Genomic DNA, 27661 nt, shown 5'->3' with positions numbered 1-27661 from the left:
AAAACGCCACTGAGCAACTTCATCGAAATGAATAGCGGGGGGCTGGGCTAACGCTCCAGTTCGGTCTCTATCCTTTATATACTCTATGGTTGGAGTGTTATTGGTTAGCGAAATACAAGGAAGTGGGCTTCCTGTATGCCAGAATTTCCAATGCGTTTCGCCAGGCTTTTCATTTTTTTAGCCAAATGCGAAACGAAAATAAAAGCCTGGGTTCCCGAGGCTAACATTACTCTAATTAAGACCCCCAGGTGTTGTTAGAATATTAAAATAATGTCTTCCCTGATTGATTCAATCATAAACCAAAATCTATTCTTATGGGGAGAAAGGAAAAAACATTTTCTCAGGTCAAATTGATATGCGATTTAAAATGCAATTAATTTCGATTAATTCATTACAAAAAGCATCTAATTAATACATTTATTATTTTAATCAAGCTCCAGCCCTATTTTTTTCTTCCTTTTTTAAGCAATAACAATGGCTTATATTTCAACATTCCAACGTTGCAGGAAGAGGTGAAGTTTCCATTAGCGATGATGTCACTGGTAGACAGTGCGCCGTGTGAAAAGAAGATATGTCAATCCCAATATTTCATTACAAGCATTCCCCACACAGCACTTAACATTTAAAAATGTGATTATTTATTATAGTTTTGATATATTTAACAAAGGTAGCCTACAATGTATATTTTTAAACAATTAAACATGTTTTCCAATTCCACCTGCTGCCGTGGTCCGTGAGCCACTGGTTGAGATACGGTGATTTAAAATATCGATCTCGACTCCTTTTATAATCTTCTACAATCTAAGAAACAACATTTAGAAGACATTTTATTTAGAACCGGCATCAGGTCTTAAATATTTTGAAAATAGCAGCTCTACAAGCTCACAGTGCATCACATCGTGATGCATTGTGAGCTTGTAGATTGGCTTTTTTCAAATGGCCAATATAGGGCTGAAGTGGTTAGTGTATGTTTTGTAATAATACTCAAAATCTACAAAGTAACTATAATAACTATAAAGTTTTCACATAAATGTAGTGAAGTAAAAGTAGCCTACAATATTTGGATCCCATATGTAGTGGAGTAGGCTATAGTAAACATATTGTAGACTCAAGCAGTATATCAAAATCTCTCAAAATTACAGTACAGTACAGTAAATTGTAGTTACTGTCCACCACTGCTATTTTGGGTCTTTCACCCCAAAATTGTGCAACAGTTATAGGGCTTGAAAATGTCTGAAAGTGACATGCATGTATCTGTGCGTGCGTGCGTGCGTGCATGCGTGTGTTTGTCAGATTAAATGGGTGCACGCAAAAAATGGTTGAGAACCACTGATTTATAGCTTAGCATGTAGGAACCTTGCTTTTCACATAAAATACGTTGTTTTCTTATTCCGTCATGGTAAATATAACTGTGCGCTTGTGTGTTTTTATCTAACATAACATTTTAATTTCCTGTACGAACTTGTACTCATTCAAATATTAATATGTCCACTCCATCCTCCTGGTGATGTCATACAGTACATGTTGCTGTAATGTAAATAGCCACTATTCTGTTTAATTGTTTCCTTGTGTTTAGATTGTGTGGTAAATAAAGTTGAATCAATCAGTTTAATTATGTTGATGTGTTCATAATTTCGTTGTGGTGTGTGTGTGTGTGTGTGTGTGTGTGTGTGTGTGTGTGTGTGTGTGTGTGTGTGTGTGTGTGTGTGTGTGTGTGTGTGTGCGTGTGCGCGTGTGTGCGTGCGTGCGTGCGCGCCATAGCTTGACATACCCATTGACATTTGACACCACTGAATCGAGCTAGACAAACCCGTCATGGGTTCGAGTCCTGATCCAGACGGCCTTTGCTGCTTAGTCACTCCCCATCTCTCTCTTTCCCCATTTCAGCCTAGGGTTGACCAGAGTAATCTAGTAAGAGTGTAGCAACACTAGCGTTGACTCCCATTGTAACAATGGAATGCGGAAGTGCTCATTCTATCTCAATGGGATAGTTCCAGTGTTTGGAACTATAGCCCATATAGCACCCCGCTTTGCGGCGAGATCAAAGCGTGTCGCCACTCTCTTACTAGATTACTCTGGCGTTGACGACAGAGTACAGCAACTTACAGTGGGCCTGGTCTACAAGATTCGCTACACCACTAAGATACCACAATCAGCCGAGGGAGTACCAACGCAACAGCCATTAAAAAAGTGAATCCCTAGACTCAATCCTTCAAAACCCTACGGGAGGCTGCAATTTGATACTGCCCCCCCCCCCCCTTTTTTCTTTGTCATACTGTACATGATTTTCCCTTTCTTTAACTGTATATATGACAATTTCTTTTCATAGAACTTCTATGAAAGACGTATTTCTTAAAGACGTACAAATATACACTTCTATGATAGAAGTGTATAGGCTATTTGTACGTCTTTAAATGTTCAATGAATTGAAAATGGAGGACCCTTATGTAATGTAGAGTAAGTGCTTTTTCTGGTTATCTCAGTAGCGTTTTTTTGTATTGACCTGTACTTTCGTTTTGACTGGGGGGCCGAAGAAACTGAAATAAAAATGTCAATCAATAATTCAATCAATCAATCAATCAATCAATCGCACACACATACGCACACGCACACTCTTTGTAGGTGGTACAAGAAATACAATGTCCTAGTGCAGAAACGCCCCTGACGACCATTCCAGCCAATCACATCGCAGCACCGTCCCTGGGAGCTATGGGACCGTCCTCCTGGGCTATGGGATGATAGGAGCAACGCTTCCGTCTTCCTTCCGGAAGTGTTTCAGTCAGCACCGCACAGAGCCACGGGGAGGAGCGCAGCGCCGCAACAAGTTTTAAAAACACACACAAAAAAATAACATTTAAATTCAAATATTAACTGCATAAAAAAACAATTAATTAAAAAAAATAGTACATTTATAACACGCACACGAGCCAGCCGCCACGCACGCGGACCAACAAAGAAGCACAATAACAAAGAAATAATAACCCTAATAATAATAATAATAAAAAAAAGGTTCAGAAACACATCGAACCGCGTCCAGGCAGCAGCACCCCGGAGCCCGCCCGCCCGCTTCGCCCGCCCTCACCGCCCCGCCGCGGTGCAAGAGACCCGACCGAGGAGCCGGGGCTCTGTGAGGCCGGGACGACATGGAGCCTTCCCCGGCCGCCAAGGCCCGTCCGTCGGGCCGGCTGCTGCTGAGCACCCCGCTGGACGCCAAGGACGAGGTGGAGGAGGTACGTGGTGCCCGTGGTGAGACCCCTTAAAAGATTCACACTCTCGTACATGTATTTTTTTTTAATCGATTCGGACACGATACAAATACATCTACGAGAGTCTAAATCTTTAGGTGAAGACCCTGGTGTGTTACGGTCCCGGAGGGGTTGGCTTGGCTGCTCTGACGGGGGCCGAAAGAAAGAAACAACCCCGCCGAGCAGAGGCAGGCAGCAGCCACCCCGCCGCAACGAGGGCGCTTTTTGATAGTACACTAATCAAAACAAAAGAGAAACCTCTCTTATTATCCCCCCCTATCTCCCCCTGCAGTAGCACACAGCCACGTTAGCATGGCTAGCTGTGCGGTATGATATAAGCACGGGTCGGCTATGATACGAGCGGCCAAAACAATGCCGACGGGACGCCCGTATCGGCCACCGCGGGGTTTGTGTGCTTGTTTTTAGGAGGTTGTTTTTTATTTGGGATAGGGGTACTGTGTGTGTGTGAGAGAGTCTGGCGGTTGGTGGTGTTGGTGGTGGTGGTGGTGTTGTTGTTGGTGAAAGTGACAGGCTAGCCGTTAGCATGCTAGCAATGCTAACGTAAACATGGGTCGGTCGGTACTGTGCGTGAGGCGCATGCGCAGTCCGCGCGCATGCAGCCTTCACATGTCAACTGTCAAAGTTTTTTTTTTTGCTGATCTGGAGTCTGGCTTTTTTTTTTTTTTACATACAGTGGCTCTCAAAAGGTGGGGTCCGAGGACCTCTTTGAGGAGGTGCTTCTAGGGGGGTCCCTATAGCAGGAAAACGAGTAAATATAGCGTCAAAATCAGTCTAACCACTTTAATCCTGTTTTATAATATAATTTTGGCTACTCCATAGCAGTGATGCAAATAGCCTGCATCCTGCATCCTTAGACTCACTAAATTGAGGACGCAATCATGTCAACCTGCGAGGGTCCTGGGATGCAATACTGTACTCAGTACTGTACTGGGACCCATCTAAAAGACCACCCCTGCTGGGTCCCGGGACCCATTACATTGAAAACCTATTTACATCACTGCCATAGAATAGCTGATCTACAAGCTCAAGAAGTCCAGAAAGAGTCTTTTTTGAGTGGCGGTACCCTATGGCAGGCCAGCGTTCCGGGTTTATGTAAACGCAAACATTGAAGACAAAAGTGAGGGCAGAAAAGTGAAGACGGAAAAGTGAGGACACAAATTGTGATTGGCCAGAATGAGATGATGTATAATGATGTAGAGCGCCCCTCACATCACACAGGTGTGACTTTTTTAAACTGCATTTTCAAAGATATTCTCTATGGGGGTCCCTCCCTGGCACTAAATATTTCAACATGGGGGTCCACGGTCAAATACATACCAATGTGGGGGTCCTTGCCATGGAAATTGTTTGAGAAGCAGGGTCTTCAGCATGTTTATATTCATTATGAACAGAGTGACATTGTGGTTGAAAGTCTTAAGCAATGATTTAATTTAGTATAGTTCAACAACCACAACTATTATTCTGATGGATGAGCACACGGTTGCACAGTATCGATTCAGTTCACATCAAAGTGTGCAGCGTGGTAGTAGGTCATGTTAGTTATTCCCCCTGTCAAAATAATAGTCTACATTGCATTTTGACTAATATAGATTTACAATTTAGGCATTTAGCAGACGGACGCTCTTGATCCAGAGCGACTTACATTTAAGCAAAAACAAAAGCATGGCATACATCACATATATAAAAAGTAGTTATCATGAATCATGTATAAACTAAGAACGTAACAGTGGAGTATCTATGTCAACTATACATACTATACTATATTGCACATATAGCTGGGCCTATGTACATGTACAGTGGGTATGACAACAGGTCTGCATCCAGGGGTGACTGTGAGGTCCATGGCAGAAAGTCTACCTTCAGTCAAATAGTACTGTCCATAAAAGGTGGTCAATACTGGAATGAGCTCCCTCTCACACTGAGGGAGATCCCCACTTTCACAGCTTTTTAAGGACAATTGAAACAGTGGCTAAAAAAACACTTGTGATCTTGTGATCACGTATAACTGTCAGTCCACATTAGAGTTGGCCTACCCTAGCAATCTTTTCTTATTTTCTCCTTTTACTGTGTTTTGAAATGCATTATGTTTTTGTATGCTGTCCTCTCATGTCTTGTAATGTCCTAAAGGGACTACAAATGGAAAATAGCATCTCTGCTAAATCCGGTGTATTTACACTACATTCTTTATGTACTGTTCATTAATATGCTCTGTCCCGTAAAAAAAAGAAAGAATAGTCAAACAAATAATGAAATGTTGTCATAAGTGGCTCACAATCAGCCCGATGGCCTCAAAGGTCTAACATCTCTCCCAGAGTCATTTCTCCCTTTGGGGAGACCCGGGGTTCCATTCCCAGGCGTCACATGTAGTACAACGTCAACTAGAACTAGCTTATGACAACACTTTAGTTTAGGTGAGAAATGAGCCATGCATTTGCTCAATATTTATACATTTCACATTTAGTTGGAACATTTTATGAACACAATGAGGAAGCTGTTCACCTTTTATGAATACAATAAAAACGTCATAAACACGTGCGTGCGCCATCTGTTCGTTCCAGTTCCTGCCAAATTGCATTATAATAAATTAACCATGTAATGTTTTTAGCTTTCCTTTGTCGCACCCGGTCACCAAATTGCTGCTACGTTTTTGCCAGGTGTCGCCCTGTACCCATTGCAAATGAATGGCCGACCCGGACCCTCTCCGACCCTCACTTTGTTGCTTGTGTCTTTTGGTGTGAGGCCTCCTTTAGTAAGCTTGGCTGTGTGTTTATGCATGCGTGCGTGCGTGCACGTGCGTGCAATTATGGGTAAAATGGTTGTTTTACTTAAAAAAAATGGAAACCATCCAGGTTGGTTTAGGATTAGACATTTTTCGAGGTCAGGTTTAGGCTCTCAGAGTTTTGCCTGTTTCATCTTTGTTGTACAGTACAAAGTACTGTAATGTCACACATTGAAAAAATGTGTGAAATGTGTGGAAATTAAGCTGCAAGTGTATGTGCTCACACACGCAAGCACATGCGTCTGTGTGTGTGTGTGTGGATCTTTTTTTTGTTGTTGCGGCTTTCGCCTTTAGAGACAGACAGTAGGCTGACAGGAAATGGGGGAGAGAGATATGGGGGAGTGAAATGCAGTAAAGGCCGTCGGGATTCGGGAGTCGAACCCGCGGCACACTGCCAGACTCGGGCTACCGGCATGTGTGTGGTTATCTATATGAGGTTTGTGTACAGTAGGTGTATGTGAAGGAAAGTATGTGTAAATTATGCTGTATTCTGTCAGTGCTTTGATTGGACACACAAGTGTGTCTTTGTAAACCTGAAACGGCTGTTTCACACACATTTGGCACATGATGCTTACAGGTCAGGATCTCCAAAATCCTGCAGTCAGATGGGGTTCAGAGGTGGGCAACTGTGGTGATGGAGAGAGAGAGAGCCACTATTAATATATTTCCACACTCACTCCAGAGGGCATCGTAAATGAATGCCCTACTTCGTCATTCTGTGTCACGCAAAAGTAGCAAAAAATTGGCGATCTACAAGCTCAACACGCGTTGCACTGCAATGTGTTTTGAGCTTGTAGATCTGGTATTTATTCACACCTCTGTACAGCTTGTAGACCGGCTATTTTTGAAAGACAATCAAATTTGAATAATTAAAACTCATTTACTGCCAATGATGTCTCTGATGTGTTTTGATCAAATAGTTCTACCTGTCTTCTACGTCTTTTTCAGTTATTTATTGATTCAGAAAGATATCGCGATATTTACCGTATACGGTAGTAGCTTGTAGCTACCCCGACGCTACTAGGCAATGCTCGCTTCCGCTGTGGTCAGTCAATTCAATGTTTCATTTTCTCTGAATTGGGGCTCAGAGTGAGGTAATTGAACAGAACGTCAATGTTAGGAGCTCAATAAAAAAAATCTGTGCTTCCTGGCGGTTTCAATATTAAACGCTTCTGAAGAAAGTAACGGCGGCAGATTAGTATTTAGTAATTGCTGGCTGCTAAGTTGTGCTAACTAGTAGTAGTAGTAGTTACTGCGAGAGTGATTTCTAGCCAACACCAACTCGGTATTCCTGGATCGCTGCCCTCCACAATTTCCTAGCCTAGCTAAGCTGTCGCGCCGCAGTACGTCTACATACTGTAGGTGGTACACTTATTTCCCCTCCTGGCTTTGCCCTGGGTTGGCACCCATATACAGTCAATTTACTTGCCTCAAGTTCTGGGTCCCTGACGCAGTGCCCTGCCAGCCTCATCCTTCTCTCTCTGACTTTGTCTGTGACCCGTGGTAGGTCCCCATAGAGGTCCACATTTCTAATGCGGTCCGTGACCTAGTGCCATTCGTAGCATTCTTGTGTAGACTCCATGCAGGGCTTTTTCCTGTTGTGCTGTGAGGGTCCATATACAGCAGTACTGACTCAACAGTAGCTATATGAACAGCCGCCTCTTAAGGTCTTCTTCTCCCATCTCTGATTTACACACTCTCCTCATCCCATGCAAGGCTACTTACGGAAAAAAAGGCCCTGTGCATTCTGTTGGAAAGGGGCAGCAGTGGCTCAGGGGTAGAGTGACCGGATGGGAGCAGTTCGAACCCAGGCTCCTCCAGAGTTGGTGTCAAAGTGTCCTTGAGCAAGACTCGGAACCTCTAATTGCCTTGTAGGGTATCCTCTGTCATCGGTGTATGAATGGGTGAACGTAATGCACAATGTAATGCACAATCTATGTAAAGTGCCTTGGATAAAGGTGCTATATAAATGCACCATTTACCATTTTATTTACCAAGTGGAGCCACAGTGCCGGAGTCAATGGTGGCATCACAATTTATGTATAAAGATTTATGTATAGACTTTGTAGTACTATAGGTACTTTAGGTTGTTTAGCCCTGCAAGACCCGGATATATTTCTACTTGCAAAAAAAAGATTTCAAACTTACTACTACTTTGTACTACTAGTACTTTGCAGAGGAAATTATGTAAAATTATGTTGTATATATATATACATTTATAAGAATGATTAAAATAATACATTCATAATTCACATTAGGGGGACATCTTTCACAATAATAAATGTACATGTTCTAATCTAGACATTCTAATAATCACAAATTATATATATATATATATATATATATATATATATATATATATATATTATATGCATTTTACTCACTCCAGAGATTAGTCCAGAGATTTGTGAAGAGAAGTTGTGTGAATTTCCGCCTCTGTGGGGGGAGGGGGGGGGGATATTTTTATGCAAATATCATTACCAATTACATTGCAAGACAAACAATGAACATCAACATGATGATGTTTAGGTGAAAAAATTAATATAATTTTTTTGTATTAATTAATGAATTAAAATATAAATGGTTGTAATGTTGCAATGGTGGGTTTTGCAGCGTTAGATAGGCTTAAATTAGGTACAAGTATGGTATTTTTTTTAATGTATTTGTACGCATCATGACGATCTTGTGATGTTTTTCTATAATGTGGGACTACGGATGGAAATGAGCTTCCAGCTATCCAGTGAAGTCATGTTCGATTGGTTGAATTAAATTGGACAGGCATGGACTTATACTTAACTGCATTCTACTGTTTTCTCCCGTGCAGCGATTGGAGAGGTGCTTTACTATCGTTCAGTCACTGACCAATGGGCTTTCGGAACGAGAGGCTAACGATGCCCTCACTGCAAACGTAAGTTACTCTCATCATTGCTGTCAGGCAGAAAACTTGTATCTCCATAGGTAATTTATTTTTTGTTCACAAAGAAATATATAAAAAAGGACAGATTTTGGACACATCCGAAGAAGTACTGTAGTAGTAGTAACAGTCTTATTACAAATAGTAACAATATCAGTAATATAATTACTGTTAGTAATAGGCCTAGTATTGTAGTAGTGGCATGTATTATTAGTAGTAATAATAGTGTTGTGTACTCTGTTATCTAAAAAAACCCTCACTGAATGTACTGTCTCCTCTCCTCTCCTCTCCTCTCCTCTCCTCTCCTCTCCTCTCCTCTCCTCTCCTCTCCTCTCCTCTCCTCTCCTCTCCTCTCCTCTCCTCTCCTCTCCTCTCCCCTCCTCTCCTCTCCTCTCCTCCCCTACTCTCTAGGTGTGTAAGGGTTCACAGAACCATGAGGAGGTGTGTTTGGGTCTATTCTTTTTGATCCTCACAGAACCCACCCAGGCACAGAGGGTAAGACACGCACACACACACAGATACATTACTACTGTCACACAGCTTTGCACTGCGTTAAAAGTTAACCCACACTGTGTGTGTATGTGTGTGTGTGTGTGTGTGTGTGTGTGTAGTGTTACAGAGACCTGGCCCTGCTCAGTAGGGATGGCATGAGTGTGATTCTGGTGAAACTCAACCAGATCATGATGGAGAAATATCTGAAACTCCAAGATGTACCCAGAACACAGGTAGGATGGAAGGAGGGAGGGAGGGATGGGTGGGTGGGTGGATGGATGGATGGATCTGAAGATAATCTTGTTTGTTATTTTAGCTACTTATCTAATACAGTCTCTGTCTGTCTGTCTGTCTGTATAACAGATGGTGTGGTTGGTCAAAGAACTAGTAAAGACGGGTGTGATTGGAGCTGATGGAGTTCTGATGACCCTTATGAAACAAATAGCAGGTTAGACACACACACACACACACACACACACACACACATTGTAACAGCTGAAATCAATAATATATCAGTATTCTGATATTAACCTGCAGGTAGGCATAAATGACGGTTGGAGCCCCGGGCCGCCAGTTGCCCACCCTTGCCCTATAGGGTGCCACGGCGCCCACTTTGAGAAGCCCTGCGTCTAGATGTCTCTCTCTCACTCTCTCTCTCTCCTTTCACTTTCTCTCACGCTCGCTCTCTCTCCCTCCCCTTTCCCTCTCGCTCGTTCCCAGCCGACGCTGCGCGTCGTAAATCTCCCCAAAGGCAACCGAACTGTGTTTATTCATTTTGATGAATTGAACATGGTGGACCCCTCTTGTAAACAAGTGTAATGCTTAATTGGGTCGTCCACCACTCACAGTTAACAGTCTTTGTATTGAGTTTGTGCTTGAAATGTAAACTGTAATTCTGCAAACTGTTAATAAATATTTCAATCAATCAATCAAATTATTATCAACGTTGGCATGACTAGGAGGCCTCGATGGGAAATCTGTGTGTTTTACACGTTTATAATAATGCTAAATCAGGAGGATTGGTCTGCAATAATAGTTGCATGCTTGCAGCTGCCACTGTGCTGTATGCTACTAGTAGCGTAGTAGAGCTCATATGCTTTACGGATAGCTTAACCCATTTTGGTGTCAGCATCATGTTATGCTTTAGCTATTGAAAAATAGCAGATCTACAAGCTCATAGCGAGCCACCGAGAGGCACGCTACGAGCTTGTAGGTCTCCTGTTTTTGAACATAGCTTTTTCAGAAAACTGTCAGGATGTGGAAGACTATTTTAGAATCTGATCTCAGGTCAGAATGGGTTAACAACACACCAGTTTTTGAGGCGTGCAAGCCCCTCCTATGTCCAGCTTTGAGGCTATGATGATAAGAGCGCCCTTCACTTCACACTTTTATGTTCTATTCAGCTCGTTGTTTTTCTTTTTCATACATGCGTATCTGATTACTTTTGTGTGTGAATGTGTGTGTGTGTGTGTGTGTGTGTGTGTGTGTGTGTGTGTGTGTGTGTGTGTGTGTGTGTGTGTGTGTGTGTCCAGGAGGAGACATCTCCAATAAGAACCTGTGGTTGGCTGAGGGTGTTCTGGACATCCTGGTGGAACAGAAGTAGGTTTCAAACCGGGCCTCAGCGGAGTGAACATCTTTAGTCATTATTATCCCATTTTGGGCGGGAACCCGTTTTAGTGTTAGCATTACGTTATGCTTTAGCTATTGAAAAATAGCAGATCTACAAGCTCGTAGCGCGCCACTGAGTGGCGCGCTACGAGCTTGTAGGTCTGCTATTTTTGAAAAATCGAAGAAAGACTGACATAGAAACGTAGCTTTTTCAGAAAACTGTCAGGATGTAGAAGCCATTTTTAGAATCTGATCTCAGGTCAAATGAAAACTGTCAGGATGTAGAAGCCATTTTTAGAATCTGATCTCAGGTCAGAATGGGTTAATAATGAAACTGTCAGGATGTAGAAGACATTTTTAGAATCTGATCTCAGGTCAGAATGGGTTATGCTGCTGTTCTCCTCAACATGCCATTTAGCTAGCTTACCTTGCTATCGTTTTTGTTTATACGATAATATGATCCAAAAAGCGTTCATGTTTTGAACGAGAGGCGGATGAGGACTAGCAGAAATTAAGCGCTGGTATATCCATCAGATCAAAACCACGGAGAGCGCCCTGGATTAGGAGAGACGAGGCATTCTTTCTGCCGCGCTAACAGGCTAGTGGACGGGAAGCTAACATGACCGTAGAGCGCGAAGTACGGTGGCCGAGAGTCTGACAAAAGGAAAAAAAACAGAATATTCTTCTCTCGCCTGGTATCATCGAGGATGCACTAGGACGTGTACACACGTCGTATGGATGGAGTCGTTGGTTCGATTCCCTATGACGTTTCCACAGACGTCCTATGGATGGAATGTGTTAAAGTGTTAAATACAAATAATAATAATTAATGTGAAGTGAAGTAGTGAACTCATAGTGTGTGTGTGTACGTGTGCCTGTGTGTGTGTGTGTGTACGTGTACCTGTGTGTGTACGTGTGCCTGTGTGTGTGTGTGTGTATGTGTGCCTGTGTGTGTGCCTGTGTGTGTACGTGTGCCTGTGTGTGTGTGTGTACGTGTGCCTGTGTGTGTGCCTGTGTGTGCGTGTCAGAGAGTGGCTGTTGAAGAACTCCATGCTCATCGCCATGTCAGTGTACACGTACCTCAGGCTGATCGTGGACCACGGCACGCCGCAGCTGTTAACGCTGAGACAGAGAGAGGTGGACTTCTGCATCACGCTGCTACGAGAGAGGGTGAGACCTGTCTGTCTGTCTGTCTGTCTGTCGTTTTGTTAACGCTGAGACAGAGAGGGGACATATAGAGTTAGGGAGTTCTGAGTGTCTTCATGCTGAGGGACACTTAGGGACATAAGTTAGGGAGTTTGCTCAGTGTCTTCATGATGAGAGACACTTAAGGACAGAGTTAGGGAGTTTGCTCAGTGTCTTCATGATGAGAGACACTTAAGGACAGAGTTAGGGAGTTTGCTCAGTGTCTTCATGATGAGAGACACTTGGGGACATATATAGAGTTAGGGAGTTTGCTCAGTGTCTTCATGCTGAGGGACACTTGGGGACATATATAGAGTTAGGGAGTTTGCTCAGTGTCTTCATGCTGAGGGACACTTGGGGACATATATAGAGTTAGGGAGTTTGCTCAGTGTCTTCATGCTGAGGGACACTTAGGGACAGAGTTAGGGAGTTTGCTCAGTGTCTTCATGATGAGAGACACTTGGGGACATATATAGAGTTAGGGAGTTTGCTCAGTGTCTTCATGTTCAGGGATACATTTTTAAAGGACAACTTTAGTTTTTTTCAACTAAGGTTCATATTTTAGGTTGTTATTAGAGAAACTAAAAGGTGAGTGTTAATTCTCTTTCATTTGCTGCTTTCTTTCGTTTTAGGGATTTTAGCAGTTTTTGACAGGGGGGCGGGGGCATTCGAGCATGGGGCTAAATATGTATTTATTTACAAAATATTATGGCGATTTTTTATTATTATAGCGATTTATTATTTACTATAGTCCTACTAGACCCCAAGAAATTACATCTGGCCACAAAAGATCACAGGATCTATTGAATGTGACAAACTGACATATTGAGCCTATACACACAGTATAAGCCTTCCCCCAGTAGGCTACCTTCACATTCAGTAGATCCTGTGATCTTCTGTGGCCAGATGTAATGTCCTGGGGTTTATTAGGACTATAGTAAATAATACAAAGATAAATCACCATAAGATTTTGTAAAAAAATACATATTTAGCCCCATGCTCGAATGCCCCCGCCCCCCTGTCAAAAAGAGCTATAATCCCTAAAACGAAAGAAAGCAGCAAATGAAAAGAAATTAACACTCATCTTTTACTTTCTCTAATAACAACCTAAAACATGAACCTTGGTTGAAAAAAACTAAAGTTGTCCTTTAAGGAAATGAAGAAAACAATATATTTTTTAAATAATGCAATACTGCCTCATAAAAGTTGGTGTTGTGACTTTAGATATTGGCAATTACTTGCATGAGAAGGAGAGAGGTGGTGGAGTTAGTTGCTTTAGCAGACAGCAGTTTGAGGGTCCAATGGAGTTAAGAGGTTTTGTCCAATGCGTTTTTTACTAAGTTTTATTTGGTTCAATATTTTCGAAAGAACACACAGACATAAAGGGTGTTCAATAGCACTGATTTCTGAAAGAATAAAAGAAACAAAAAAATTGAGTTATGACGTTTCCTCCGGACAGTAACGATATCCATAATAAAGCATTATACCCCCCCCCCCCCCTCCTGTAGTTCATGGACTGTTACATCATCGGCAGAGACCTGGTTCGCTTGCTGCAGATCGTCGCCAGGATTCCGGAAATGGAACTACTGTGGAAAGATCTACTACATAAACCACAATCCCTTTCACCTCAGTTCACTGGTACTGTGTGTGTGTGTGTGTGTGTGTGTGTGTGTGTGTGTGTGTGTGTGTGTGTGTGTGTGTGTGTGTGTGTGTGTGTGTGTGTGTGTGTGTGTGTGTGTGTGTGTGTGTGTGTGTGTGTGTGTGTGTGTGTGTGTGTGTGTGTGTGTGTGTGTGTGTGTGTGTGTGTGTGTGTGTGTGCGTGCGTGTACGTGTGTGTACGCCTCAAGATCAGCTAGCTGCTAGATTATAGTCAGGGCTGCACATAAGTGGTGCGCCACGGCGCATGCGTCGTCAAAATTCAAAATGCGCTGTCAATCAAGCGCCGGGAAGCGCTTCTGCGTACCAACAGCTGGGGCCGCCCAGAATGATTATTATGGCCAGATTACACACTAGTAAATTCTGTGGCGAGAGCATTCACCGACTGCCACTCAAAGTGGCTACTGGCCAATCACAGCACGTCTTGCGAGAGTGCACTGACCAATTGTGGCCAATCACAGCGCATTCTTACTCCAACGAGGGAGGTTCCAAACCATGAATGCTGCTGGATTTTTCTACGGAGAAAGTTACCTGACACATTATTCTTACAGTATTACAGCCAAACTCTCGTCAAAATGTCCAAGAAGCAAGCGCCATTAAGTAACTATTTTGGTGTTCCAGCACCACCACCTCCAGAGAGACGCCAAACGGAACCACCACCTGAACCGCACAGAAAACGTGTGTTTGTGGAAAAGTGGTTGGATGATGTCGGCTGGCTCCAAACTAATGCTGAGCGCAGCGATATGTGTTGCAAACTATGCCGTGAGCATCGATAAGAACTGCACCTTTTATACAGGGATAAATAATTTCAGTCACCCAGCTTTTCATAAGCACGAGAAAAGCAAAGAGCACGTAGTTGAAAAAATTAATAACTAACATAACAATAGTGGAGTGGGAGGAGTGCAAAGCATTGCGGACTGGCACTGCTGCTGCACAACATGAAGCTTATCAACAGCGTGTCCCGACATACTGTCCCTTATTATCGTAAAGTCGGGTTAGTGTACATTATTTATTTTGCACCGAGGATGTGTGACTGTCTGACTGTTGACTGTGTACATCGCCTCGGCTAAAAACAAAAGGGAAGCCTGACGTATGCTTCGACGTACGACGTGTCGTATGTTAAATAAATATCTGATCTGCAAGCTCACAACGTATCACCTCCGCAACACGTTGTGAGCTAGTAGATCGGCTATTTAAATAAAATAAATAAAAAGTATCTAAATATTGCTTTGATGCTCATATTATCCGTAGGAAGTATTAAGAAGTTTGTATTAGAATATGCATATAGGGCTGGAATACACATGGACCTATAGCTGCAATTTGCAACTCTAGATTTCTTTTAAATAATGGGATGAATCTAGAGTTGCAATACCCTCCATTGACTCCCCACTCATCCAATAAATATTGTTTTGCTATAAGTTATTCATCCCTCTTTTATCCATCCGGCGAGACGGGTCGCCGCATTTTAGGAGCACCAAGTAACTCCTCCAGGTGCTCCTCTGAGTACTAGACCAAAAACGTTGTGTGCAGCCCTGATTATAGTTAGTCACCAATGTACACAGTTTTTAAATGTACAACTATTATTAAAAAAAGTCGACTAGTAAATTAGTCAACTAGTAAAAAATCACTAGAAGTGAAAGCCCTATCTTAAATTAATAAAGTGCAATGTATCAACATTTACTGTCATGCGACAAATAAATCATTGAGAGACTCAATTATTCATTTGTCCTATTGTCCTGTATGAAATTATGAATATATGTTAGCCTGTCTCTCTCTTAATCTATCTGTGTTCATCTGTCCTTGTGTGTCTGTGTGTGTGTGTGTGTGTGTGTGTGTGTGTGTGTGTGCGTGTGCGTGTGCGTGTGCATGTGCAGGTCTCATACAGTTGTTAACAGCCAGGACATCTCGGAAGTTCTTGGCCTGTCGACTCACACCAGACATGGAGACAAAGCTACTGTTCATGACCTCTAGGGTAACTAACACACACGCATGCACGCACGCACGCACGCACACAGACAGAGTATTCCATGCCTTTATTTTGGCATTTGTTTCATTTGCTTTTATGCCTTTATTTTGCCAGGAGTAGACCTATTCAGATAATAAGTCATGTTTTTGTGGTCTGTCTGTGTGTCTGTCTATCTGTGTGTGTGTGCTTGTGCGTGTGCGTGTGTGTATCAGGTGCGGTTCGGACAGCAGAAGCGCTATCAGGATTGGTTCCAGAGACAGTACCTGTCGATGGCAGAGAGCCAGTCGCTGCGCTGCGATCTGATTCGCTACATCTGCGGGGTCGTTCATCCGTCCAATGAGGTTCTGAGCTCTGACATCTTGCCACGCTGGGCTATCATTGGCTGGCTTCTCACCACCTGCACAGTAAGAGGGGTGGGGCTACGTTAATAAAAATAACACTAGAATTAGGGCTGGGCGATACCACGTCAAACTGCTACTACAAACGTACAATTACAACGTCTACAAACCCATTTAGACTTGATGACAATTCTACAAATGCCTTCTAAAAGACAGTCGTTCTCAAACATTTTCATGTCAAGGACCCCCAAAAATATAATTGGCCGCCGACCCCCATAAATATCAGATATACAAGCTCGTAGAAGCGCTTTTTTTAATATGCCACCATTGTACAACAAAGTATAATACAGACTAATCAATTTTGTCGCAAAAAACAACAACATTTTGATTTGTTCATAACATAAAATTAAATATCCCCCAAAAACCTTGGCTTGGCTATGGGTTCTAAATATCGGTTTTGATACATAATTTGGTCAATTGCCCAGCCCTAAGTAGAATACACAATACAACTATAATTGATAATAACTGAATATCTACTGTGCCATTTAAAAAAATCTCAATATTAAATCTCAAAAGTTGAATCTGTTTGAAAGTTAATCGAGTGAATGTCTCTGTCTGTCTGTCTGTCTGTCTGTCTGTCTGTCTGTCTGTCTGTCTGTCTGTCTGTCTGTCTGTCTGTCTGTCTGTCTGTCTGTCTGTCTGTCTGTCTGTCTGTCTGTCTGTCTGTCTGTCTGTCTGTCTGTCTGTCTGTCTGTCTGTCTGTCTGTCTGTCTGTCTGTCTGTCTGTCTGTCTGTCTGTCTGTCTGTCTGTCTCTCTGTCTCTCTCTGTCTCTGTCTCTCTCTCTCTCTCTCTCTCTCTCTCTCTCTCTCTCTCCAGTCTAATGTAGCAGCCTCTAATGCTAAACTGGCTCTCTTCTATGATTGGTTGTTCTTCAATCCTGAAAAAGACAGCATTATGAACATAGGTAACACACACGCACACACACGCACACACACACACACACACACACACACACACACACACACACACACACACACACACACACACACACAAGAAGAAATTATTGGAAAACTAGTATTTCAGGATACAGATCATGGGTACAGGAAGCATCGCCTCCTCCAGAGTCCATATACAGTATGGCCACTGCCAACTATCACAGACACTGAACTACGGATGGAGCTCGTAATTTTTTTTATTGATAAGGAGCACCTTATCGAGGCGGGTTCTTATCGAGGCGGGTTCTTATCGAGGCGGGTTCTTATCTTGTCCAAAATGCAGCAGCCAGAGTTTTAACTAGAACTAAGATGAGAGAACATATTACTCCAGTTTTGGCATCGCTGCACTGGCTTCCGGTTGTTTTTAGGATTGATTTTAAAATTATTTTACTTGTCTATAAAGCTCTCAATGGTCTCGCACCTTCCTACCTACATGACTGCCTGCCTAAATATGTCCCAAACCGCCCCCTAAGGTCTTCCACCGCCGGCCTGCTCGCTTTGCCCCAAAAAATGGCAACTAAAAAATACGGGGAATCAGCTTTTTGCTTCTACGGGCCGTCGGCATGGAACAAGCTCCCACTGTACCTTCGTCAGGCAGCCTCTGTAGACATTTTTAAAGCTCAGCTCAAGACCCACTTCTACAACATTGCCTTTAATTGATCTTATATTTTTTATTTTTCATGTCCTCACTGTACTGCATTACTGCTTGTTTTTTAATGTCATTGCCTTGCTTTTCTTTTATTCTCCATTGTTCTGTAAAGCACTTTGAGCTGCATTTCATGTCATGAAAGGTGCTATACAAATAAAGTTTTATTATTATTTATTATTATTATCGAGGCGGGTTCTTATCGAGGCGGGTTCTTATCGAGGCGGGTTCTTATCGAGCCGGGTTCTTATCGAGGCGGGTTCTTATCGAGGCGGGTTCTTATCGAGGCGGGTTCTTATCGAGGCGGGTTCTTATCGAGCCCACTATCGAGTATTTTCTATTTTGTGGAAAGACGGGAGACGACAATAAATTCAAAAACAGAACCAGTATCTTTTACTAGGGCCTTCAAATACAGTACTTTTCAAAAAGACGGAAGACAATTGACATTTTTACTTTTGGAAAATAATATTTGAGAAACTGTCACATCATTAATGTGTGTACTGTCACTTTAATAGCGTTTTTTTTGTTTGTTTATCCGGGCAGCGCAGGTTGGCAGGTATCAATACACTTTTAGACCGACATGTTTGTGCCAGCGTGGTTGATTAGATTTATTTCTCGATCGCCTCTCGTCTCGATTGCTTAAACATGACGTCATGCTTCACTATGCTTGTTATCAAGTCTTTTGGGGTATCGGGTTTCTCGAGCTCCATCCCTACACTGAACAGAATTTTGCCAATGCCACACACACACACACACACACACACACACACACACACACACACACACACACACAGCATTGATTTTCGTTGACAATCCAGTTTAAACTAACATTATTCCTCTATTCAACTGTGTGTGTGTGTGTGTGTGTGTGTGTGTGTGTGTGTGTCTTTCAGAGCCTGCTATCTTAGTGATGCATCATTCTATGAAACCTCATCCTGCCATCACTGCAACACTCCTGGACTTCATGTGCAGGGTAACACACACACGCACGCACACACACACACACACACACACACACACACACACACACACACACACACACACACACACACACACACACACAACACACAAGCATTACAAATGCAAGTAAAACTGTAAAGGCTGGGTTATGACTTAATCTAGCGTTAAATCACACATTTTAATTTATAATTAAATTATATACCGACTAACGGACATCTTGTTTTCAACATTAAATATATCCTCTCCTCTCCTCTCCTCTCCTCTCCTCTCCTCTCCTCTCCTCTCCTCTCCTCTCCTCTCCTCTCCTCTCCTCTCCTCTCCTCTCCTCTCCTCTCCTCTCCAGATTATTCCTCATTTCTTTCCTCCATTGGAGACTCAGGTCAGACAGGGAGTCTTCAACTCTTTAAACTTCATCATGGAGAAGAGAGTCCTGGCGTGAGTTCCTCTCTACACACAAACCACTGACTACAGTGTTCCTCCTGGTTTGGACGGTTCAGGAGGATAATTCATTCATGACCTTTTCTTTTCATTCCTCAGTCACCTGGCTCCGTTGTTTGACAACCCTAAACTCGACAGAGAACTTCGCTCCATGCTTAGAGAACGATTCCCAGAGTTCTGTAGTTCACCTTCTCCACCTACTGAAGGTAGCATGCACGCACGCACGCACACACGCACGCACACCCATTATGTGTGCTGTTCATGGGGCTGTTCACAGGCAGGTGGTAGACGACAAACCGAATGTCATTTTTAGTGGACGAGAGCAGGTCTGGCAGAAAATACAAGGCATTGATATCGAATTAAAAAAATATGATAACTTCTTGCCGGACGCGATCTACAACCGGGATGTTACGTAGCTCCATCACAAAAGGAGACATTTCCGGGGGAAATCAATGAATGAAGATCTTGATAACTAAAAGCTATATATAACTTATTTTCATGCTCATATAATATTTTCTCTTTTTGTACATTTGGAGTGGGGAAAATCAGACTGTTGAAATGGTAATTTAAAAAAAGGAACAGTTTTGCCATTTTCTTATGTTGGTAGTCACTCTTGTTTCTAGAGCTTCAAAGCGCTGGCAGGTGTGTTCCAGGTGTGTGACTGACTGCCTTTTTGTGTGCCTCAAACATCAACATGCCACGTTTTTGTCAGGGCTGCGTGCACTGGGGCAACGGGGGGGGGGGGGGAGGCTTTTGGGCACATTCTCTGGGTGGCTCTACTACCCACACGGTGCCCACACGGTCAGCTGTGTGTTGCTCATTCCAGAAAATGCCACGATCCTTAACATGTTGTACCTCGCTGTAAAGGTGACTAATAACCTGGCTTTCCAACCATATGAAAAAAACATTGTATTTATCCAAAAGTCCCGGCCCACCGCTACGTTTCATCGAAAACTACCGTAAGAAAACTGACTGTGTGTGTGTGTGTGTGCGTGTGTGTGCGTGTGTGTGTGTGTGTGTGTGCGCGTGCGCGTGTGTCAGTTAAAATGGAGGAGTCGTCGATGGAGGACAACCATGTGATGGACAAGGAGGAGGGTTGCTATGACAACACAGAGGCTGCCTTCAGTGACGACGAGGACGACTTCAACAGCAAAGGTAACGTCATGCTTTATTAATTGATTTATATATGAATATTCATGTTCTCATCATGTTCATTACTCATTGCTGTGCTGCCCTACGGAACTCGCCTATCGGCTCGTTCCTGCAGCAACGCAGGCATGCGTTAATGACCGTGGCCGTGGCTCAGCGGTCCAGGCACCTTGGCTGGTAATCCAGTCTGGCAGTGTGCCGCGGGTTCGACTCTCCCCATGTCCTGTCAGCCTACTGTCTGTCCCTCCATAAAAAATGTAAAATAAAGGCAAAAGTCACAAAGAAAAACATAAAAAAAAAAGAACACCCTCGTGTAATAATGCTAAGTATACATGATTTGAACATTTGGGAAAACAATGAGACAATTTAACATTGAGGTGTCCAGTCTTCTGGTTACCTTTTATGATGATATTAATTTGTCTGGTCAAGAGCAGGGTCTTTACAAGAAGGACGTTGTTTTGTAACAAAGTTGTCACTTTGTTAATCACAAAGGGATTTATCTTTCTTCTTTTAACAACATATTTGAGACAATGTCTTTCCTTAACAAAAAAAATCTAAATTGAAAAAAAGTTTTCAGAGAAAATAACAGCATAATAACAATGATAGTGTTGTTGTTTTTTTGTTGTATTCCTGCAGGGAAAAAGCGAGAGTTTAGGTTCCACCCAATCAAAGAAGCCATTATTGAGGAACCTGCTGACATCACACCTTACTTGGACCAATTAGATGACACGATGAAAGAGAAAGTGCTCCAGTTGCAGAAAACTAGGTTTTTATTATTAACTCATTCACGTACTCCTATGGGCTCCTGTCAGCAGGGAGTGTTGGGCTCTGTGTCCTCCCGGTGGGGGCTCCTCACTGGTAGCCTGGCGTGGCCACTGGCCAGACTAATATCACTGCGTGGATACAACGTCACAGCAAAAAAAAAAGTCTTACTTTGAATTAGGGATGTCCCGATCCCGATACCTCAATTTCTGTGTTAGCCGATACCGATACCAGTGTCGTGATTTCATGTTGTGTTTATAGCTATCTAGCTATATATCTCATGTTGTGTTTATAGCTATCTAGCTATATATCTCATGTTGTGTTTATAGCAGACTCCTCACTCAAATGTGCACATGCAGTTTGTGGCAACTCCAAAGCAAACTCCACATGTCCCAACATTTTATTTACCTGCCATAGTGTCAACCCCATTACCCCTGTGTCGGATCTGTGGTTAGACTGGCATATTCACCGATACCGATATGACCCGATATGACAAATAAGGGCCGATCCGATTTTTCCGGATACCGATACAGTATCGGGACATCTCTACTTTGAATAGTGTGCTCTGATTGATCACCCACAACTCTGGGGTGAGAGAAATATAATTCAAACTGAGGAGTGCCAGACCCAATCTCCAAAGGGATTGTTTTTTTCCTGTGGTAAATTGTGTCTGGTTTCCAGGCTACCGCACTGGGAAGCGAGTCGGTAGGATACAACAGCAGTGACAACAACACACATGTGTGTGGGGAGAAGTTAATTGGCATGACGACCACATTTGGAAGAAAAATTGATTAAAGAAAATTGCGTGATTGCTAATAACTGTTTCTCGTTGACAGCGCGCTGTCGCCGTTGCTATAAAATAATAGCAAAATGGTTGAAACCATTTTGTGAAATAACGATTAAAAGAACTACTGTTGTTCTAATCCTCAGTGATTCAGAGATGCAGTGTGTGGCGATGCAGGAGATTGTGGATCTCATCCTGGAGGTGAGTTGGATGTTCTGTATTATTATTATTATTATTATTGTTATGCCATTCTACTGTCTTCTACCGTTCTACTCTGACTATTGTGTCCTGTGTTGTAATGTGATGTTAGCATGTCTTTTACTATGTTTAGGAGGACTTTGAGACAGAGCAGATGGTCACTGTCTTAATGTGTGTTTATGGGTTTTACTATGTTTAGGAGGACTTTGAGACGGAACACATGTCCACTATGTTAATGTGCGTGTATGTGTTTTACTATGTTTAGGAGGACTTTGAGACGGAACACATGTCCACTATGTTAATGTGCGTGTATGTGTTTTACTATGTTTAGGAGGACTTTGAGACGGAACACATGTCCACTTTGTTAATGTGCGTGTATGTGTTTTACTATGTTTAGGAGGACTTTGAGACGGAGCAGATGTCCACTGTGTTAATGTGTGTTTGTGTGTTTTACTATGTTTAGGAGGACTTTGAGACGGAACAGATGTCCACTCTGGCCTCGTGTTTGGCCGAACTCTTTAAGAATCACTTCAGAGGAGATGTTCTGCCTGACGACATCACGGAAGAGTAATTATTAATATTACATAATTCATATTATTTATTATCCTATACCTGCTGACGTCACAGAAGAGTATGTTATGATTAATAATAAGGCCTGGGGAGAAGTGTAGCCTTGTTACTGAACAAACACTCTAGTAGTCTAGATGGCAATGATTACTATGAGCATATATAGAGCTATAACAACATGACTTACCCTACCTCTAAGACATATAAAACAAGTCTGGTATGTTACTCTTTGTGCATATTGAGGGAGCAAACGCAAGCTCACACGCTCGTATGGTTTTAATTCTTCTGGCAAGTAAGGAAAGGAAAGGTACTATGTTTACCCAGGGTAACTGGACTAAGCTCAAGAACTTGTTTACAGCCAGGCCCTGCTCATAGAACATTTCATGGTAGAGGTTCAATGCCTTGTCCAAGGGCACTTCAGCTGCCTCTAAGTCAACATGATCTTCATGACCTGTACTTGAGACTCTTATAGCGCACGCGTTAGAGAGCTCGTAGGTCTGCCATTTTTGTCACACGCGATACCGACATGAGACAGAGTAGGATACTGTCAACCTCTATATCTCTAGCCCGGTGAAACCACTCCCCCTGCTGGACAACATAGGCATTCTGCCAGAAGGGTGAGTCTGGCATCTCTCGGGCAGAGACGATGCACTCCGAACCAATTCTGTCCGGAGCGATATGCGGCCGTATGCGGCCGCTAGAGACGGGATCAACGCGAGACTTTATATATTGAAGCGCTGCCACAGCACGTAAATGTAAACTCAACCTAACTAGACTACAACTCAAAATTATTATAGAGATATCAGATTTTTTGTGTTCATATATCTGATCTACTGTAAGAATTCAGTCTGATTCTCATTTCTGTGTGTGTGTGTGTGCGTGCGTGCGCGTAGGTCTCTGGAGGAGTCTGTGTGTAAGCCGGTGTGTTTGGTGTTCAGGAACCTGTGCACGATGCAGGAGGACAACGCTGGCTTCTCCGTCCTGTTGGACATGTTGGCTGAGCTGTACCAGAAACAACCCAAGATAGGATACCATCTACTGTACTACCTCAAAGCTAGGTAACTACCCAAGATAGGACACCATCTGCTGTACTACCTCAAAGCTAGGTAACTACCCAAGATAGGACACCATCTGCTGTACTACCTCAAAGCTAGGTAACTACCCAAGATAGGATACCATCTGCTATACTACCTCAAAGCTAGGTAACTACCCAAGATAGGACACCATCTGCTGTACTACCTCAAAGCTAGGTAACTACCCAAGATAGGACACCATCTACTGTACTATCTTAAAGCTAGGTAACTACCCAAGATAGGACACCATCTGCTGTACTACCTTAAAGCTAGGTAACTACCCAAGATAGGACACCATCTACTGTACTACCTTAAAGCTAGGTAACTACCCAAGATAGGACACCATCTGCTGTACTACCTTAAAGCTAGGTAACTACCCAACAATTTACAATTTAGGCATTTAGCAGACGCTCTTAATCCAGAGCGACGTACATTAAGCAAGAACAAAAGCATGGGAATACATCACATAAAAGCATTTATCATGAAACATGCGTAAGCTAAGGAAGTAACAGTGGAATATCTATATAATGAAACTTAGTATACATACACTATACATATAAACTATACATATTTACTACTATGCTGTATATGTACATATGTACTATGGCGTGCTATGACTATATACAATGCAATTATAGTGCTGTCTACATAACATGCTATAAGTCTGTGTCAAATGCTATCTAAGTCAACAGAAATGCTATCTAAGGGGTTAGGGTAAGTGCTATGGGCCATGATGGAGTCTGAAAAGGTGGGTTTTCAGGCTACGGCGGAAGATTGGGAGTGATGCTGCAGTTCTGACTGCAATGGGAAGTGCATTCCACAGTTTTGGAGCCAGAAGGGAGAAGAGTTTGGGACGTGTGGAGCGTTGTCCCGGCGTTTTTAGTGAGGGTACTTCCAAGATAGGATACCATCTGCTGTACTACCTTAAAGCTAGGTAACAACCCAAGATAGGACACCATCTACTGTACTACCTTAAAGCTAGGTAACTACCCAAGATAGGACACCATCTGCTGTACTACCTTAAAGCTAGGTAACTACCCAAGATAGGACACCATCTGCTGTACTACCTTAAAGCTAACAGTGGCGGACCGTACTGAAATTAACCGGGCCTTCTAGACCGTCCAGAACGGTCGCGGAACTTGTGTCCGTCACGCCTCGCGTCACGCTCCATATATGGCCAGTACAGAATTAATGTATATACGTCAGTATATATGGATAAGAGACAAAGCATAGCCACATTTGTAGATATATTTACAGCAATGAGTGCAATCGTTAGTTAACCCATTCTGGACGGGAACCCATTTTGGTGTTAGCATCATGTCGTGCTTTAGCTATTGAAAAATAGCAGATCTACAAACTCATAGCGCGCCACCGAGTGGCGCACTATGAGTTTGTAGATCTGCTATTTTTGAAAACTCAGGATTTAGAAGACATTTTTAGAATCTGATGTGTGTGTGTGTGCGTGCGTGTGTGTGTGTGTGTGTGTGTGTGTGTATGTACGTGCGAGCAGTAAAGCAGCGGTAGGTAAGATGAGCCTGTACGAGTCCTTTGCTCAGGCCACGGCGCTTGGAGATCTACACACCTGTCTGATGATGGACATGAAGGCCTGTCAGGAAGACGATGTCCGGCTGCTGTGTTACCTCACCCCTTCTATATACTCTGAGGTACGCACACACACACACACACACTGCTGTGTTACCTCACCCCTTCTATATACTCTGAGGTACGCGCACGCACACACACACTGCTGTGTTACCTCACCCCTTCTATATACTCTGAGGTACGCGCACGCACACACACACTGCTGTGTTACCTTACCCCTTCTATATACTCTGAGGTACGCGCACGCACACACACACTGCTGTGCTACCTCACCCCTTCTATATACTCTGAGGTAGGTGCATGCACACACACACTGCTGTGCTACCTCACCCCTTCTATATACTCTGAGGTACGCGCACGCACACACACACTGCTGTGCTACCTCACCCCTTCTATATACTCTGAGGTACGCGCACGCACACACACACTGCTGTGCTACCTCACCCCTTCTATATACTCTGAGGTAGGTGCACGCACACACACACACACACACACACACACACACTGCTGTGGTTAGATAAACACAGTGCTGAGGTCCAGTGCATGTGTTGTTTTAATGGTTAAATAATGGTTAGATAAACACACTGCTGAGGTCCAGTGCATGTGTTGTTTTAATGGTTGAATAATGGTTAGATAAACACAGTGCTGAGGTCCAGTGCATGTGTTGTTTTACTGGTTGAATAATGGTTAGATAAACACATTGCTGAGGTCCAGTGCATGTGTTGTTTTAATGGTTAAATAATGGTTAGATAAACACAGTGCTGAGGTCCAGTGCATGTGTTGTTTTAATGGTTGAATAATGGTTAGATAAACACAGTGCTGAGGTCCAGTGCATGTGTTGTTTTACTGGTTGAATAATGGTTAGATAAACACACCGCTGAGGTCCAGTGCATGTGTTGTTTTAATGGTTGAATAATGGTTAGATAAACACACCGCTGAGGTCCAGTGCATGTGTTGTTTTAATGGTTGAATAATGGTTAGATAAACACAGTGCTGAGGTCCAGTGCATGTGTTGTTTTAATGGTTGAATAATGGTTAGATAAACACAGTGCTGAGGTCCAGTGCATGTGTTGTTTTAATGGTTGAATAATGGTTAGATAAACACAGTGCTGAGGTCCAGTGCATGTGTTGTTTTAATGGTTAAATAATGGTTAGATAAACACAGTGCTGAGGTCCAGTGCATGTGTTGTTTTAATGGTTGAATAATGGTTAGATAAACACACTGCTGAGGTCCAGTGCATGTGTTGTTTTAATGGTTGAATAATGGTTAGATAAACACAGTGCTGAGGTCCAGTGCATGTGTTGTTTTAATGGTTGAATAATGGTTAGATAAACACACTGCTGAGGTCCAGTGCATGTGTTGTTTTAATGGTTGAATAATGGTTAGATAAACACACTGCTGAGGTCCAGTGCATGTGTTGTTTTAAAATGTTTTTCTCTTGTTTGTGCCTCTAGTTTCCTGATGAGACGTTACGAAGTGGAGAACTACTCAACATGATAGTAGCTGTTATCGACTCTACACAGGTAACTGGATGCTCAACAACACAATAGTAATTCATTACTTTATCCTTATTAACTACTTTCATTTAATGTACCGGTATGTATTTATACAGTATGTGGACTTTGTGGTGGAAGCAAGAAGCACTTGAGCTTAGTTTTGTTTACATTTTGTTTTATTAAAACAACTCTTTCTTTCTTTCTTTCTTTCTTTCTTTCTTTCAGCTTCAGGAATTAATGTGTCATGTGATGATGGGGAACCTGGTGATGTTCAGAAAAGATTCAGTCCTCAACATACTGAGTTAGTGGCACGCACACACACACACACACACAGGGAGTGTGGACGCTGTTCGTGTTACTTCATAATTTTGTTTTCTTGGTGTTGATGTCATCTCTGTACAAACAACTGTACTGTATGTTGCTTTTTTTTAAAGTTTGAATATCATGTGAATATCCTCCGTTTATAATGGAGGTCTATGGATGGAATAGGTGTACTCTCTCTGTCTCTGTCTCTGTTTGCATAATCAAATGGCGTGTCGCTTCATATTCAGGCCAATTAAGTTTGTGCTTTTTACCTGATCTCGACATATCAAATGAAGTTATAATAATAATAATGAATTGCATTTTTATGGCGCTTTTCTATGCACTATGTGCCTACTCAAAGCGCTTACAATGGTTCATTCATTCATACATTGGGAGGTGAAGCGGCGAACAGTCGACGCCAGCGTCCTCACTTCCCACCCCCAATCCAACCCTGAGTGCTGAGTGTCAAGCAGGGAGGCACT

General features: G+C 42.7%; 1 protein-coding gene across 2 annotated transcripts in view; it reads left to right on the top strand.

Annotated features, from left to right (window-relative positions):
- The first annotated feature begins 2792 nt into the window (after positions 1-2792).
- ints3 (integrator complex subunit 3) overlaps positions 2793-27661 on the top strand; it is a 31725-nt gene continuing 6856 nt past the window's right edge. Inside the window, exons 1-22 of one of the 2 annotated variants that reach the window (XM_083779687.1) lie at positions 2793-3230; positions 8870-8953; positions 9371-9454; positions 9571-9684; positions 9815-9899; positions 10984-11050; positions 12088-12229; positions 13753-13882; positions 15775-15872; positions 16079-16270; positions 17082-17169; positions 18740-18819; positions 19150-19241; positions 19344-19450; positions 20286-20399; positions 21030-21159; positions 22086-22140; positions 22601-22704; positions 23598-23762; positions 25288-25441; positions 26835-26903; positions 27102-27177. In XM_083779687.1, coding sequence (XP_083635813.1) covers positions 3144-3230; positions 8870-8953; positions 9371-9454; positions 9571-9684; positions 9815-9899; positions 10984-11050; positions 12088-12229; positions 13753-13882; positions 15775-15872; positions 16079-16270; positions 17082-17169; positions 18740-18819; positions 19150-19241; positions 19344-19450; positions 20286-20399; positions 21030-21159; positions 22086-22140; positions 22601-22704; positions 23598-23762; positions 25288-25441; positions 26835-26903; positions 27102-27177 — 2317 coding nt within the window. In that variant the 5' untranslated portion in view covers positions 2793-3143. Of the gene's footprint in view, positions 3231-8869; positions 8954-9370; positions 9455-9570; positions 9685-9814; positions 9900-10983; positions 11051-12087; positions 12230-13752; positions 13883-15774; positions 15873-16078; positions 16280-17081; positions 17170-18739; positions 18820-19149; positions 19242-19343; positions 19451-20285; positions 20400-21029; positions 21160-22085; positions 22141-22600; positions 22705-23597; positions 23763-25287; positions 25442-26834; positions 26904-27101; positions 27178-27661 lie in introns of both variants that reach the window. The other variant, XM_083779686.1, reaches the window with a different exon arrangement.

Source organism: Protomyctophum parallelum (assembly GCF_964188405.1).
Source record: "Protomyctophum parallelum genome assembly, chromosome: 1".
Classification (NCBI taxonomy): Eukaryota; Metazoa; Chordata; class Actinopteri; order Myctophiformes; family Myctophidae; genus Protomyctophum; species Protomyctophum parallelum.
Note: the sequence above shows the minus strand (reverse complement) of the source record. Positions and strands in the feature narration are given on the sequence as shown.